Source organism: Cygnus atratus, chromosome 26 (assembly GCF_013377495.2).
Source record: "Cygnus atratus isolate AKBS03 ecotype Queensland, Australia chromosome 26, CAtr_DNAZoo_HiC_assembly, whole genome shotgun sequence".
Taxonomy (NCBI): Eukaryota; Metazoa; Chordata; class Aves; order Anseriformes; family Anatidae; genus Cygnus; species Cygnus atratus.
The window spans coordinates 610,337-624,631 of record NC_066387.1 but is presented as its reverse complement, the minus strand read 5'-3'; the positions used below and the strand labels follow the sequence as shown (position 1 = coordinate 624,631).

The 14,295-nt window shown below is 51.3% G+C and overlaps 1 protein-coding gene across 5 annotated transcripts in view; it reads left to right on the top strand.

Annotated features, from left to right (window-relative positions):
• SBNO2 (strawberry notch homolog 2) overlaps positions 1–14,295 on the top strand; it is a 63,201-nt gene that overhangs the window by 28,893 nt on the left and 20,013 nt on the right. For 2 of the 5 annotated variants that reach the window (XM_035569930.2, XM_035569931.2), the window contains exon 5: positions 9,131–9,295. In XM_035569930.2, coding sequence (XP_035425823.1) covers positions 9,131–9,295 — 165 coding nt within the window. Of the gene's footprint in view, positions 1–3,695; positions 4,077–8,783; positions 9,034–9,130; positions 9,296–14,295 lie in introns of those variants that run through there. The other 3 variants (XM_035569933.2, XM_050715600.1, XM_035569934.2) reach the window with 3 other exon arrangements.

Below are 14,295 nucleotides of genomic sequence, written 5' to 3'. Positions count from 1 at the left end.
GGAGTAAATCTTCCTCCTCCATATCTAAAAGGAGCTCTTGGGGTAACTGAGGTGGGGATAGCCGTGGTTAAGCGTGAGTAATTCTGCTTTTGGGACCTCATTTGTTGTCAGCCGTGCTTAGCTGCCGCTCGCAGAAGCGGGGTGGCCGAGGTGCCGGTGGCCCTGTGAAGGGGTGCCAGGGCCCGGAGGAGGACCTGGCTCGGACGCTTCCTCCCTTCCACACTTGTTTGTTTTCATCTGCTTTGCTGGCTTCTGACGCTGCTATGCCCACCTTCTAGGCAGGAGAGAAGGCATGGGAGGCAACAGAAAACTGCCTTCTGCAATTCTTGGCAAGCCCTGGTCTCTGCCTCCTTCCCTTCATAAACCTCGCAAAAGCGGGAAAAGGTCTGAAACACGGAGTGCTCTTGAAAAATGCTGGTAATATAATTTAATAGCAGACCACTGGGAGATGTATTAAAATAGATGCTTTAATTCAAAGCAGAGTTGGTCTGAGTCAGTCTGATGGAGCGAGTTTTCCTGTCTCCAGTTCTGCTGGTGGAGGCTGCGTGTCCTCCGGGTAACACACTGAGGCCTCTGTTCCGAGGGGCTGCCTCGAATGCTCTTTCAAACACCCCTCATTTCTGCAAATTGTCCCTAATGCCACTGGTCCTACCACAGCAGTCACCGTGAGAAGTTTGCCTCCGACACGAATGGTTTCTTCATTTTTTATTTCCCTGGTCTCATGTTATTGTTGTTATCATTGTTAATATTATTAATCACAGCCTCTCGCTGCCTGCTTCCACGTGCTGCTTTCTTGCAGGTCGCAGGATCACCTGCAAGAATTTCTTTTCTTACTCTGGCTTTCCTTTATGCTTCACGATGTTAGCCAGCTCCTCCTTATTTCAAAGCTCTTCACACTCCCACCAGCCTGAGATTTCTCCCCTGCACCTTGGCCCCAAAAGCCCCATCCAGCCTGGCCTTGAGCACCTCCAGGGCATCCGCAGCTTCTCCGGGCAGTCCCAACAAGTGCTTCCCGAGTGCCCTGTCCTCGGGCCAGCCAGGTTCTGACAGCGTTTGCTGAGGTTTGCACCCTCCGCATGCACTGCATTCAGCTCTGGGTATAAAATACCTCCCGGCTGCTTTGTTATCCTTGTTCTTGGTGTCTGCTTTAAAAATAAGCCTTTTGTGGTCTCACCTTGTCAAAGGCTCCGTGCAGTCACCACGCACCGTGCTGCCTCTCGCTGTCTGTTGAAACTAGAGCAGAAGCTGCCCTGTGCGAGGCAGGAACAGCTCTTCAGGTCTCACAACAGCCAAAATGCCAAGCCTCGCACCCAGCATAGCGAATCCGGTCACGTCATGGGAATGGGAGAAGCACGGCCTGGGCTGTACGATACATGCTCTTCCATCTCTCACCCCTCTGGCAGAAAAAGCCAACCCCATTAGGACAAACCGCATAGAGTTCAAATGTTCAGGACTCTTCCACCCTTTAGGTACTCTTAAGACATTTTTCCAAGGCACTGAGGACTTGCCGTGCTTTGGTTAAATATCCTCTTTGCTGCTTGAACGGCCCTCCGGCACGTGAAGCTGCCTGTTTGCACCACCTTTAGGCAGCAAAGTGCTGCAGGAAATTCAGCCCCAAACCCTTTTATTGTGAGAGCGACGAGCCAGCAGCCCTCCTCCTGTACCCAGCCCTCCTGTGCAGAGGTGCTATCCCACATCGATCTGTGCTCGCGCTTTCCTAGAAGTTCAGCACGTGCTTTCAGGAAACCATCAGCACATTCAGGAAGCTGCCTGGTAGGTCGGTGATTAAAAGGTTGTGGATGATTACCTGTGAAGATGACCCCACAGAGTAACTAAGGGGGGTTAACGTGGCAGTTTTTGCAGGATGACGGTAAGTCAGGCTGGTGGTGTGAGCCCTGGAGTAGTTCTGCTCCCCTACCCCGATTGTCAGCAGGCACGTTCGCAAATCGATTGTGGAGAGGGGAAACGCCGTGGCATGCCTTCTCCCCTAGGAAGAGTTCTTAAAATACCAGGTGGTGGTTTTTCAGTGGGTATCTTATCTCCTGTGATTATATTGCTGTGGTATTGCAAAATCAATTGAGCAGTCCTGGTATCTACGGCGATGCCACCTGTCTTGCTTCCTTCTGATGTCCCAGGTTTGTTGCCTGCATTTTGCCCCATTTGTCTACTAAGAGAAAAGGAAGAAGAAATAAGTCACCTGCTTTTTAAAGGCTACAGAAATAACAAGACCTTAGTCTTGGACAAACATTGGTGGTGTAATCAAGGTCACACAATGCGGCAGTCACCAGCAAGTCGCTAATTAAGACATTTCAGAAATGTATTTGGTCTCATCACTTCAGACGTATCATTAAAGCTGTCCCAAGCTCCAGGGCACTACCAGCTAATTAAAGACAATCAAATTCAGATACAAGCAGCAATGAAAGCCCGCTGCCTTTCTCCACCCCAAAGCAGCTGCCCACAGAAACCAAACGCTTCGTTTTCACCCCGGTTCCTGCTCACCCCGCTGCGCTGTGCCCCGGGAGCTCCGCAGTGCCTGGGGAAGGGCTTTTTTCCTTCCCTTTTGCTTCTTGGGAAGGGGTGGAACTTGTGGGCTGGGTGCTTGGTCTGATGGAACTTGGATCCTCGTGACTAAGGGTTATTGGTGCATTCATCCCTGCGGACGCCAGCTGCCCTGGTTGCAAGGGCCTCATCCTCCGGGTGCCGTTGCAGCCCTGGGGGCCGTGTGCTTTTCTCGCAGGGGTCTCCGAGGGCAGCGCTCGCTCCTCATCCCATGGCACAGAGCAAAACCGCCCCCTGGCTCGCTTCCCTGGGGTCGCGGAGGGGCTGCGAAGCTCTGCACGTTGTGCTCGGATGCTGCTCTCGGCCCCTGCAGGCCTGCCGGGGGCTTTGCTGGCTTCTCTTGCTGCTGGCGCTGAAGTTCTGCTTTTGCCAAGCGCCTCGCACCCCGGGATTTTCCAGCAGCCCTGGGCACGGGGCCCTGGGAGCCCTCGTGGCAGCGGTGACAGCAGCACCAGGGCGCTGCTGCTGGCTCTGCTGGGGAGAGCAAACGGGGACCTTTTGCACCAAGACCGGGCAGGGAAGTTCTGGTTTTTCTGCAGGGCAGCGCTTGGGCAAATTCACTTCTCCTTCCACCTCTGGCTGCAGTGGAGCAGACTCCTTTAACTGACAGTGAATGAATCCTTCCAGCTGACCCCTTTCTGTGCCTCTCTTTTCCCCACCAGAAATTCTGCTTCCCCCCCCCAGTTTTTTTTTAACCCAAACTTTAGAATAAACTTTAAAAGGGAAGCCCTTGGAAAAAGAAGGCAGCGTTCGTGGACACGGAGGTGGCAGCGATGTGGAGCGGAGAGGCAGCATAGCGTGCTCCTTCCTATTTTCTAATTGTGAGAGTTGGGGTGGGGCAGATCTTGAAGACAAAAGAAAGCACATGGCTCTTTATTTAAAAAACAGGAAAGGAAAGGGTGCTGCTCGTTACCTTTTCAGCTTGGTTATGTCACCTTGAGCCCCAAAAAGCCCCCCGGGAAGGAGGTGCTGGGGCGGTTTCTGCGCTTGGGGAAGGGGCAGAGGTGGCAGCGGGTGGCCGGGTCCCTGCAGGGCCAGGTCCTGCCTGGGTCTGCCGGCGCTGCCGTGGAGCGCAGCTTTGTTTACAGTGCATCTGTGGTTGAATTACACCACATACAGTAATTCTCATCGCGCTGCCAGTAATTTCACTGACTTACCAAGCAGGCATCATTTCCTGAAAGTCAGCCCTCGTACTTAGAGGAAGTAAGAGCACTCTCCTTCATGACTAAACAGTATATGCAAATTTCCACGGGCTTAGGACAGACGCACTGGATGGCTGTCCTTTTTTCCTCCATTTTCACTCCTTTCTTCTGCATGTTAATTTTTAAAAACCCTTGATGAGCTCTCTTTCTGGCCGTTGCTGCTGTCGCTGTCATGAATGAAGACCTTTCTGCACTGCATATTGAGAAAGCTCACCGTCCTGCTTCAGCTGTGTCCTGCGCTGCCGACAGCAAACTGCATGCTGCTTTAAAATGTCCCAGATGCAGTTCTGGCTAAAGTTCCCGTCCCTGTTCAAGGTAATGCTGGATTGATTTATTTTCTCTCTTCCTTGGAATTCCTGGTCTGTGTTTTGTTTGGTTTGTCCCTCCGGGCTTGCATGTCCCTTAGTTTTTTTGCCACGGCAGTGGAGTTTTAGGGGAACGCTTCTTGGTGCAGGGCAGCGAGGGCAGATTTGCCGTGTCGGAGATGAGATTTGTGCTTCTCTGAAACGTGCGTGCGTTACTTGGAGCCTGCTCCTGTCGGTCGGGGCTTGTTTACTGTGAAACTTGGAGGAAAAGGGGCTGTGTGGAGGATTGATCTGCGTGTTTATATAGCTGTAATGGCTTTCAGGAATTTTATTTTTAAACCAGATGCTGCGTACAGAAAAGCAAGGGAAGTGTTTGCAAGACAGAGCAGTGAACCCTTGAGATTGCAAGTTTATTGCCCCATATTTACAAAGACTTTGGGTTTTGGCAGCTAAAAGATTTCCTTTTAATGATTGATAGCTTACATTGTAGCTGTTAATTTTCTTATTCTGTTCTATCTGAAACCTAGCTTGGTTAACCTGTGATTGTTGAGAAACCAAACCTTTCTCGTCTGGCATTGCTTCGATCGTGTCCGTATATTTGCATGTGCCTCTGTCTATAGGATTTCTTTTGAAGCTCCTATCAGCTGGAGCAAGCAATCAATAGCTGCTGTACAGAAGGGATATTTGTTTCCTTTGTGTCTAGATTGTTCTCGATTGTGAGCAAATAAACCATTTATAGTGAGGGCTTCACGGCCAAAATTATTTTTAGGATGCATACTGCTTCTGTATTTAGGCTTCACCTGTTCTTTCAGTATTTTTAACAAAGATTTTGTTTTGACTAAGGGAGCTGGGCTTTATCTAGTGGTTGGGAGAAAGGGGTTAAGTGTTTGTATTGTTTTCTTACCCCGATCTTTTCTAGGGAATTTATTCTTGTCTTTGACAACCTCTGGTTTGGGATAATGGTAGAAACGCTGTGTGCCGTAGCAGCATTGGTTGGCAATTATTTTGCATTCAATTTAGAAGTTCAGCAAATTATTGTTATCATTGATTTATTGAGCCGCTCACTAGAGCGTCTTCTGGTATGGAGATCAGACGGTGATTTGTGATCATCTGTCTCCTGTTCTGGTTTATTGATCTTATTAGTATCCGATGTACAGAAATGCTGGCGAGCCCCACGGCCACCAGCTGTGCGTAGCCTCTGCGTCGGCCGGTGTCGACCCCTTATAAAATTCTCCATTAAGCGGTCACCCTGCTGTAAAGGAATCGCCCTTTCACCATCTCGTGATGTGCTCCTGTAACTTCATCCCTGACACGAGCAGTTAGTTCTGAACTGCTTCCACGAGAGCAGACCTCGAGGTCTCTGTGTCCGTCCTCCTGCGACAGGAGAAACGGGGAAAAGTCTGCGCTGAGAGCCGCGGTGCAGGGCTCGGTGCCTTCAGCTCGGGCGTTCGCGTCCTGGCGTGGAGGAGCACGAGAATCGTAAAATCGCAGAATCATTAAGGTTGGAAAAGACCTTTTAAGATCTTCTGGTCATGAAGCAGATGGGGGAGATGGGAGGTGAAGGAGGCCTGCCGGTAACTCTTGTGCCAAGGGCGATCTGCAGCGTGTGGGCTGGATTGTGGTTGGCTGTGCAAAATGGGAAGGGGAAAAAAATAAAGCCCACCCCAAATAGATAGGGCCTAATTTCAGGAATAAGTCATTCCTAGAGAATTGCTGTAGATTATCATCTGAAATAAAGATTCAGCCTCGCAGGATAACTTCTTTCTGTTACAGCAATTACATTTACACTGAGACATAAAATAAGCGATACTGCTATAAAATCCTCTTATTTCTAAGGAGGAAAAAAAACAACTCTACTAATCAGCCTTAAGCAGGGATGAAATAACTCACTCCAAATCCTGAAGCCAGCCATCTCCCCAGGGCGATCCCTTTCAAGTGCATCGGAGGTTTGGGACCACATGTCGGGGTGACAGCGGCGCTGTGCCCCTGGGAAGGGGTTGTCGTGCTCGCTGCTGTTTCAATGCTGGCGGTTTGGGCGGTGATCCTTCCCCTCCTTCGAGGCCTGGTGACTCCTGTTTGCTCCACGTAAGCCCGTGGAGTCATTAGTCAAGGCACGGTTTGCAATGGCACGGATTGTAGCTATCAGCATGGCATTATATTAATTATACCACATTTTGTATTTAAACAAGTTTAATTTGTTGGGACTGCGCTGTAAACTCTGCGGGGCAGGGATCTGGCACGTTACGAGTTTTAGTGCTCTTCAGATAATTCAGTAATTGGGTAAGACTAACAGGAGGCTCTGAAAGCCTGTGACTAATGCCTTGTCGTAGTGCAAGGGGATGGACTTGCTGAAGTCTTTTCCAGGGCTGGTATTATCCCCCTCTGACTTGCAGGCTGATTTCCTTATTTCAGGCCAGGGCCCTGAGCAAAGGGAGCGGGGCTGGAGCCGGCACGGGGCTCGTGTGGGGACGGCAGGGAGCCAGGGAGCGCGGTGCCGGGCTGCCTCGGGCTGTTACCGCTCATCCCAACGCTGTCCCGGCCTGGCACGTCCTTCTCTGACGCCCCTCGAGTGAGACGTTGTCTGGTGAATGCCCAGATGGATCCACCTGGCAGAGTTTTTTGGAATGAAGAGAAAAACTGCCCCATCCCACCCCTGAATTTTGAGCCTGAGAATGGCAAGAAAAGTTGCTCCAAAATTGGCTGTAAATGGCTTTATGCCAGGCATAATATGAAAGAGTAGTACCAGAATTGTTATACTCGTTCCCTAAGCCCCAGCAAGCCCCGAGGTCGGTGCTCCCTGCCGTACCGTGCCCTGGCTGGACCCGAAGCTGTGTGGCAGCACGGGGGTGTTGATCGTGGGGACAGCCCAGAGGCTGCTGGACTCCTGCAGCTCTTATTCCTGGGATCGGGAGTCCAGAGGAAGAAGCAGAAGCGTGGTGAGGACAGCAGGGGAAGACGGCGGCTTGTTTGAGCAGCACAGCGGTTTGAGGTAGTCAGGGAGCGTCTGCTGAGGACTGGAAGGTTGAGAGAAGCTACAGACCTTGTGAGCTTAACGGGGAAAAAAACCTCAATAGCATGCAGAGTGCTAGCTGGAATCCCGCACACAGCACGTCCAGTACTCCAGATGAGGAGCCTGAGGCAGCAGGGGAGATGCAGCTCAAGTTCTTGTGCCTGGCCTCTTGCTCCTGGGGGGGAAGACGGCGTGGGCAGGGCCCTGGGTTTGCAGCAGGGTCTGGCACGGCTCCGCTGAGCTGAGCTGAGCGCCTCGGCTCCCCTGCGTGAGTCCTCGCGGGCAGGCGGGTGCCTGCAGGAGGTGCGAGGTGCTCGCCCTGGCCAAGAAACGCTCTGTTTATCCGAGTGTTTCTCTGGTTTCTAGAGTGCAAAACAGAGCCCCATTTCCAGGGATCACTTAATTCCAACCTCGGTGTGTGCTGCTGTCTCTGAAAAACCTCGGATTCTGGGTAAACCCTAAAATAGCCGCCGAAATACCGAGAGTAAGAGCTGCATGGGAAGTGCTGCCCGTCTGTCGATGGGCAGGGGGGTGCCCCGCATGGAGCAGAGCCTAACAAGCAGCCCTTTCTCCTCGAGCCCTTGGGTCTCCCCAGATGATATTTGATGCATCGGAGGTTTACGCATCGCTCCTGCAGTCTCTCTCGTTGCCTGCCTTTGTTTCACGTCTGCTGCTCTCACGCAGCAGCCAGCTCCTGCACCTACGGCTTCAGAGCAGCGACTGACTTCTCAGGGGCCAAACGAGACGTGGCTGGCAAGAAGGTGAAAGGAACATGTCCTGATGGCTTTAAACACTGCAAAAACATAGCTTTTGATAGCAGTCAGGAGGGAGCCTGACCCAGCTCTTGGCCAGAAGCCCTTAGGAATAACACAAGCAGGCTCAGCTGCTCCTGATTTTGTCAGGCAGGGCTAAGTGACTTTTAAAATCGTTGGCTGCCTTTCTGCTTTGTAGTAGGAAATGGCCTTTAACTGGAAATGAACAGTGATTTCTGCTCGTATCTGACACTGTGGCTCTCCTGGCAGCCGTGCTGCGGTATTATCACACTGGTTTGGTTATCCGGCATAGCGAAGTAAGCCCCTCAGTAAGCAGCAGACAAAACTTTTTCTGCCAGTCTGAAAGTGGTGTTTCATGTGCCGGAGAGCTGAGCTGGCGTGGTGGAGTCAGGAAGGTGCAGCGATCTGTGTCAGAGTTTGAGGGCGGAGAGTAAAAGTGCTTCTGGCTATCGGTTCTTGCCACCTGAAATCTGAAAAACCAAATGACGAGTTGATGGTGGGGAGGGGACTGAGGGCACTTTGTGATCTGGAGCCGTCGTGACTCAAATCGGCGTCATCAGTGGTCGGCACGAAATAAAACAATGGTAAGCCACCTCAGCACCGGAAAATGGGCAGGGGCAGAGCCTGAGCCTTGTTGCTGAGGCACGTTCGCTTCTTGTCCAGATTGAGGCATGTCCGGGGAAGAGGACTGCTGGGTTTGCCAAGATTTATCTGGATGCAAATGCAGGTGACACCAGCGCTCCTGCGCCCCTGCTCCCGGCAGCCTTGGCTGTGCAGAACCTGTGTTGAGGAGGCTGTAATGTTTTCCGAAGCCTCTAGGTACTGCTGTGCTATAAGCTGCGATTAAGCAGCCCTGTCCTCGTCGGGTGGAGCTGGTTATCTGGGGGCTTTTGTGGATGAATGGAGTACTCGAGCCTTTTGGGTGCCAGACTGAAGAGTTTTCACCCTTCTGCAGCCACTTAAATCACACACGAGGTTGAGGTGACTGACATCCTGGTGAATGTATGGGGAAGCGTACGCAGTCCGAGTTAATCCTGAGTGCGTGCCAGCACTTCAGTGCAGTCAGTGTTTCCTACTTTATCAAGTAACTGAGGTTTTAAAACAGCTGCTCAGAACATGTGTCTGTTTACAAGTTAGTTTCTGAGTTCTGTGGAGCACGAAGGAACAAAGCTGCTCGGTTAATGGTAAGAAATTCAAACTTTCTGGAGGAGTAGGAGCGAGAAAGGAGCTCTCTGCTCTTCTTCCTGCCTCCTCTAACTGTGGTCATCTCTTCCATTTCAGGATTCTTCATACCTCGATGAGCTTTCCAACAACAACTCCCTCTTCTCATCCCCTGCGGATTCCCTCTCTGACATCGCGGATCCGAAGGACTTCTTGCCCACGGATAGCCTGAACCACGTGCCAACACTATGGGACGTAAACACGTCGCAGCAGAACCAAATAGAGGTACAGGATGCTTCCTCTTCCATCCTCCCCATCAGACAATAAAAGCCTCGGGCTTCATCCCATGGTGTTGAGCTCAGGAGCGTTGAAGAGCTGGACTCGAGGAAAACACAGTTATGTAGCTTGTTAACTGTCCCCAGCAGCATCCAGTGTATGTTTATTCTCCACGGCAAATATTTTACTAACAATGACTAAAAACCAAACTGTCTCAATTTGAGACTAATCATTTGTGTTTACTTCGTGAGTCCAAGTCCCTGCAAGCTTTTACATCTCCTGGGCATGTGATCTCCCGGCAGTCTGAGAGCAACAGGAGGTTCTGTGCATTTTTACCAGCCTTCTGCTGTTATTTTCCCTCATCTGTTGGGACCGCTTACTCACTGTTGCACAACATGGTATCAGTCACTACTGGTAGCCACCAGCTGTGGCTGGTGGTGGAACTGATACCGTACACATCTGCTCAGTCTTGAGATCTCAGCTGTCGTGGTGAAGATCCAGCCCTGCAGCAGGTTTCCTTTGTAGGTCATTGTCTTACGAAGGTTGTGGGGGAAAAATTCAACATGAGTGCTCCAGAATGCAATCCAGCACACCTGTGCTTCAGTCACTGCTGTATTCCGAGGTTTGGTTGTGTTTTTAAAGGCTGCGTTTGCTGTTAGTGGTGACTTGGACTCTGTATTTCCATGATGAAAGCTGGCTGCTTGTCACAGTCTGGAAATAAGAGACCTGGCAGCAGTTATGCTTTGAAACGATACCACTGGGCAGCTCAGTGATAGGTTGGGCGTTGAAGCATGGCTTGGTGGTGAGGGTCCTGGCCTGGGATTTGGGAAATCGAAGCTCCTGTCTGCCTTAGCCTTTCTGTGGGTTCTTAGGCCAGCCATGGCAATGCAGATCCTCAGATCAGATGCCTGTGCTCTTGCTGGAGTTGCTGAGATTCGATCGCCCGTGCAGACCTGTGCAGCATCTGCTTGACCCTCAGTGTGTTTGTAATTGGTGTCAGAGAGTACCCCTGCGCCCTTCCCCTGTGTTGGTTGAGATACCCGATGCCTCAAAAAAAGACTGTAATTTCGTGTCTGTGGAGTATACAGCAAAAATTAACTGGGAAAAGCTGTTTCAAATCCAGCATAAAGAATGCAAGTGAGAAGCAAATGTGTCGTGTAAGTAGCACTGAGGCCTCTGATGGCGGTGGGCGGCTCTCCTGCGTGCTGTCCTTCACCTCCTGTCTTTTACCGGGAGCCCTGCCAGTGCCCCTCGCTGTCCTTTGGAGCTCTTAGGTTCAGATAAGGCCAATCAGCTCCTTTGAATTCCATTTATAAACAACTTCCTTTTGAAAAGAATCACCAGCTATTTTAAACGTTGTCTTATCAGTGTTTTCTGAACACAGAGGTTGCTGTTTGTGTTTTGCTTTTTGTTTATTTTCAGTGAGCCTGACATTTCCTGACGAGATGTCGCTGAAGTGTATCCCAGGCAGGAGATTTCAGTTTCGTTTTTGCATGGGAGGTGGGAACTTGCAGGATGCCAGATAAAGGGATTGTTAGCTTCATTGATTGGCAACTGATTTATTATCTTTTTTTGAAAATACTCTTGTTTTTTGTTAAAGGAGGCAAGCAAATGATTTGTGGCAAAATCCTGAGGCAGTGCCAAAGTAAAAAGTTCCTTACTGTAACGTTTGGCGCAAGGCTGGCACCCGGCTGATGTCTTGCACCAATATACACGCAATTTATCCAGTCTTTCCCTATCCCCTCCCACATCATCATGCCACCATAATTCTCCATAAGATGCCAGGAATTTTGGCAGTTAATCTGCAGTACAGGGCTGAACGTGAGTCAGGTTTCACTGTACGCAGCCCAGGCGGATGCAGTCCTCGTTTTGCTCCAGTACATCTTATCAGCTGTGGCTGTACAGTCAGCTCTGCTCAGGAACAATGGGAGGCCTTGCTCTCTGCTGTCAGGACAGCAGATAAGTTCCTGAGACAGAATTTCAGTCTCAGATTCTCACGGAGCAGAAGCAGCGATCTCTGAAGGGCTCCGTTATCCAGGATGTCTCCTAAACGCGTTGGATGCATCCTGCACGGAGACCCCCCTATGGATCCCGGGTACAAGAACGGCCTTGTGGCTTGTCCTTGTTAAAAACAACCCAAAAACAACCCAGAAACCACCCCTGTTTTCTGTCACGCAGCAATTTGAAGACACGTTATGGGAAAGACCATATCTGTATTTTAGCTTTGCCCCCTCTTTGCCAGCCATCGTTAGCACTGGGGAGGTGTTTTACTGCAGGGGGACGGAGAAGGATTGGAGAAAAGCGTTGCGACTCGATTGCACGCTGCTGAAACGTTTCAAGCTCACCGAGGAACTCTTATCTCGAGTGCCCAGGGCTGAAGCTTTGGGCGGAGTGTTCATAAACCAAGAGGAAATGGCTGGGCTCAGAGCTGCCTTCATGTGCCCGTGCTGGGAGAGCTGGCAGCCAGAACTAAGGGTGAGGTGTTCAGCGTGTCGTCTCCGTGTGTTAGTTCTGAAGTGGGCACGGAGGGAAGAGCTGCCACATAGTTAAATATTTGCAGGAGTTAGCAGACAAAACACGCTTGCTTAATTTGTGATGAAGTTGTGAAATACCTTTAAAAATAGTTGGGGTAGTCCATTGTGCTTTCTCACAACCATCTCCCGAGAATTCGTGGCCTTTTTAGATCGGGGAAACAAAGCCCTGTCTCTGAAAGCTCGGAGCTCCAATTTTTGTGACTTGTGGACGCGTTTTTCTCAGCCTAACTCATTCATAGCACTTAAAACAGTGAACACCCTTCTCCTAGCTCAGTACTAGGGATTGTATTTCTGCTGGGGGGAGCTGGCTCGCCAGCCAGATGCGACTGCTCATTTCCCATGGAAGTCACAGCAAGATGGGGTAAAGGGAGAACAATGCAAAGAGGAAGAAAGTGGACTAAGATCAAGTCTCGGTGCAGTTGTCAGCAGCTTTACAGAGTGAGTCCACCTCCTGCTCCATCCCAGTGTTCTCAGGCACGGTGTACTCTTACATTAATGGGTTTAGGTACGTCACCTAGAGAAAGGAGAAAATCGGGCTGTGAGGTGAGCAAGAGGAGAGAGAGGCAGGAGGTGTGTGAGCTCAGTCCGGAGCAAGGTGATTTATTGCCCGGTGCAGCCCCTGGCCCCACCTGGACTGGTCCTCGCAGCATATCCTCAGCTGTGGGGTCTGTTTTCCATTGCCCCAAACTGCTGGGTCTCTGTCCTTTTCCTTGTACCACCTGAGGTGAAAAGCCGTGTGCCAAAGCCGTGTTGCTGAATCGGGACGGCAGGGGTTTCTGTTCTCAAGAAGACACGACGCAAAACCAGAGCTACCCGAACTTCCCACTGCCAGAGCTGCGCGTCCCCCGATCCAGCAGGATCCGGACCTGTTATTGCCTAAGAAGAAACTTTGGTATTGAGCTCAGATTTGTAGGTGGAGATGTTTCACCTGCTCTCCAGATTTGTTGGCACTGAAAATAGCTCTTCCGTCCAGCTTCCTTCTGGTAATTCTGACTCAGGCTTCCAGTAATGGAGGGTGTTTTTTTCTTTCTTCTTTTTTTTTTTCTCTTTAATTTTAAAAAAAGGAAATAATCAGAGTGTTTATGCTTAAGAACTTCCCATTTTTCACTTCTGCCTGTGGAGCATAGGTCTCTTCAAGTCTGGCGCTCTTGACAGGCTATAAAGTTGAAGCAGTGCCGCTTTTGGAGTCGCTGATTGCTTTGGATGCCATGAGCTGCTGGCTTGACCTTGCTCGCTGTCGGGAAATTCCAGGGCGATTTTGTTTGTGTGGGGGCAGACAAAGGCTCTCCTCAATTGTGCCTTCCCGGCTCGGAGCGGCTTGGGCGCTGCGAGCGGCTGCGGTGCGGCGGGCTGGCCGGACCCGGGCAATCATTAACCCAGCGCAGCGGCTGGCGCCTGCGGGCACCGGCACCCGCCCCGAGCACGACGGCCGCGGCGGCAGCCTGGCGCTGCTCTGCTGGGCCCCGGCACCCTTTGGGACCTGGGCTTCGCGGCCAGGATCTGCGCTGCGGAGGTGCTGGGCCCCGCAGGTGGGAGGTGAACCCGCCGTGCAGGCGGTGGTGGTGGCAGCAGCAGTCCTTAACCTCGCAGAGCCAGTGCTGAGCCATGGGCTGCCGCCTGGTGCGGCTGCTTAATGACTTCAAACAGCATTTTTAATGTTAAAAACATAATTGCAAAACCGGTAAGTAAATGCTTGCCTCAAGGGCAGTTTGTAAGGAGGTTGTAAAATGTCGGGGTTCTGATGTAACGCCCGGTCCGCTCCCAGGGATGGCTTTGGGTTGCAGCCGTGTTCGGTCCTTCCCACCGCCCCTGCTTGGGTCTCCTCGGCCGTACTTCAGTCTCCCCGTTTGCTCCCCGCAGTGGTGCTCTTTGTCTCCCATTAGCAAGCCCAGCCCCGTGCTCTCGCTTGGACTCACCAGTTCAGAATGAAACGTGCAATGGCAGTGGGAATCTGCACGGCTCCTGTTGTCGGGGACCTGCCCTTCAGGGAGCGCAGAGCACTCCTGTGCAGAGCTGCCTGCGGAGCAGGTGGGGCTCGGTGGCTAACGTAACTGCTCCGGTGCAGAGCAAATCCAGCGCTCCCATAGCAAACTTGCATCAGGTCTTGACAGGCTTTGTAAGAGTCCTTTGAAAGTGGCGGTGTTTGCACAGGTAACCTGTTGGTGCGAGTGTGAGCGGCCTGAAAGGTGGGCTTCTGCCTGAGGTCCCAAGTTTGAAGGCAGAGTGGAGTGTTTGGGGTGACCTGTCTTAATGCCAGCAGTTGTTACAGCTCTGGCAGAAGGACTCCTGTCCCAGTCGTGTTCATGCTGTGGGAGGACACGCGTCTCTGCAGGCTTTCGTCTCACACAGAGACACACAAAACATTCATGCTTCTTGCAGGAATGCTTTTACCTTCGTCAGTTATTCCCTGTGTTTGTGTTGACGAAGGCATGTGGGGCATTTGCAAGATTTATTAGTTTCCAGAATTACTCCCCA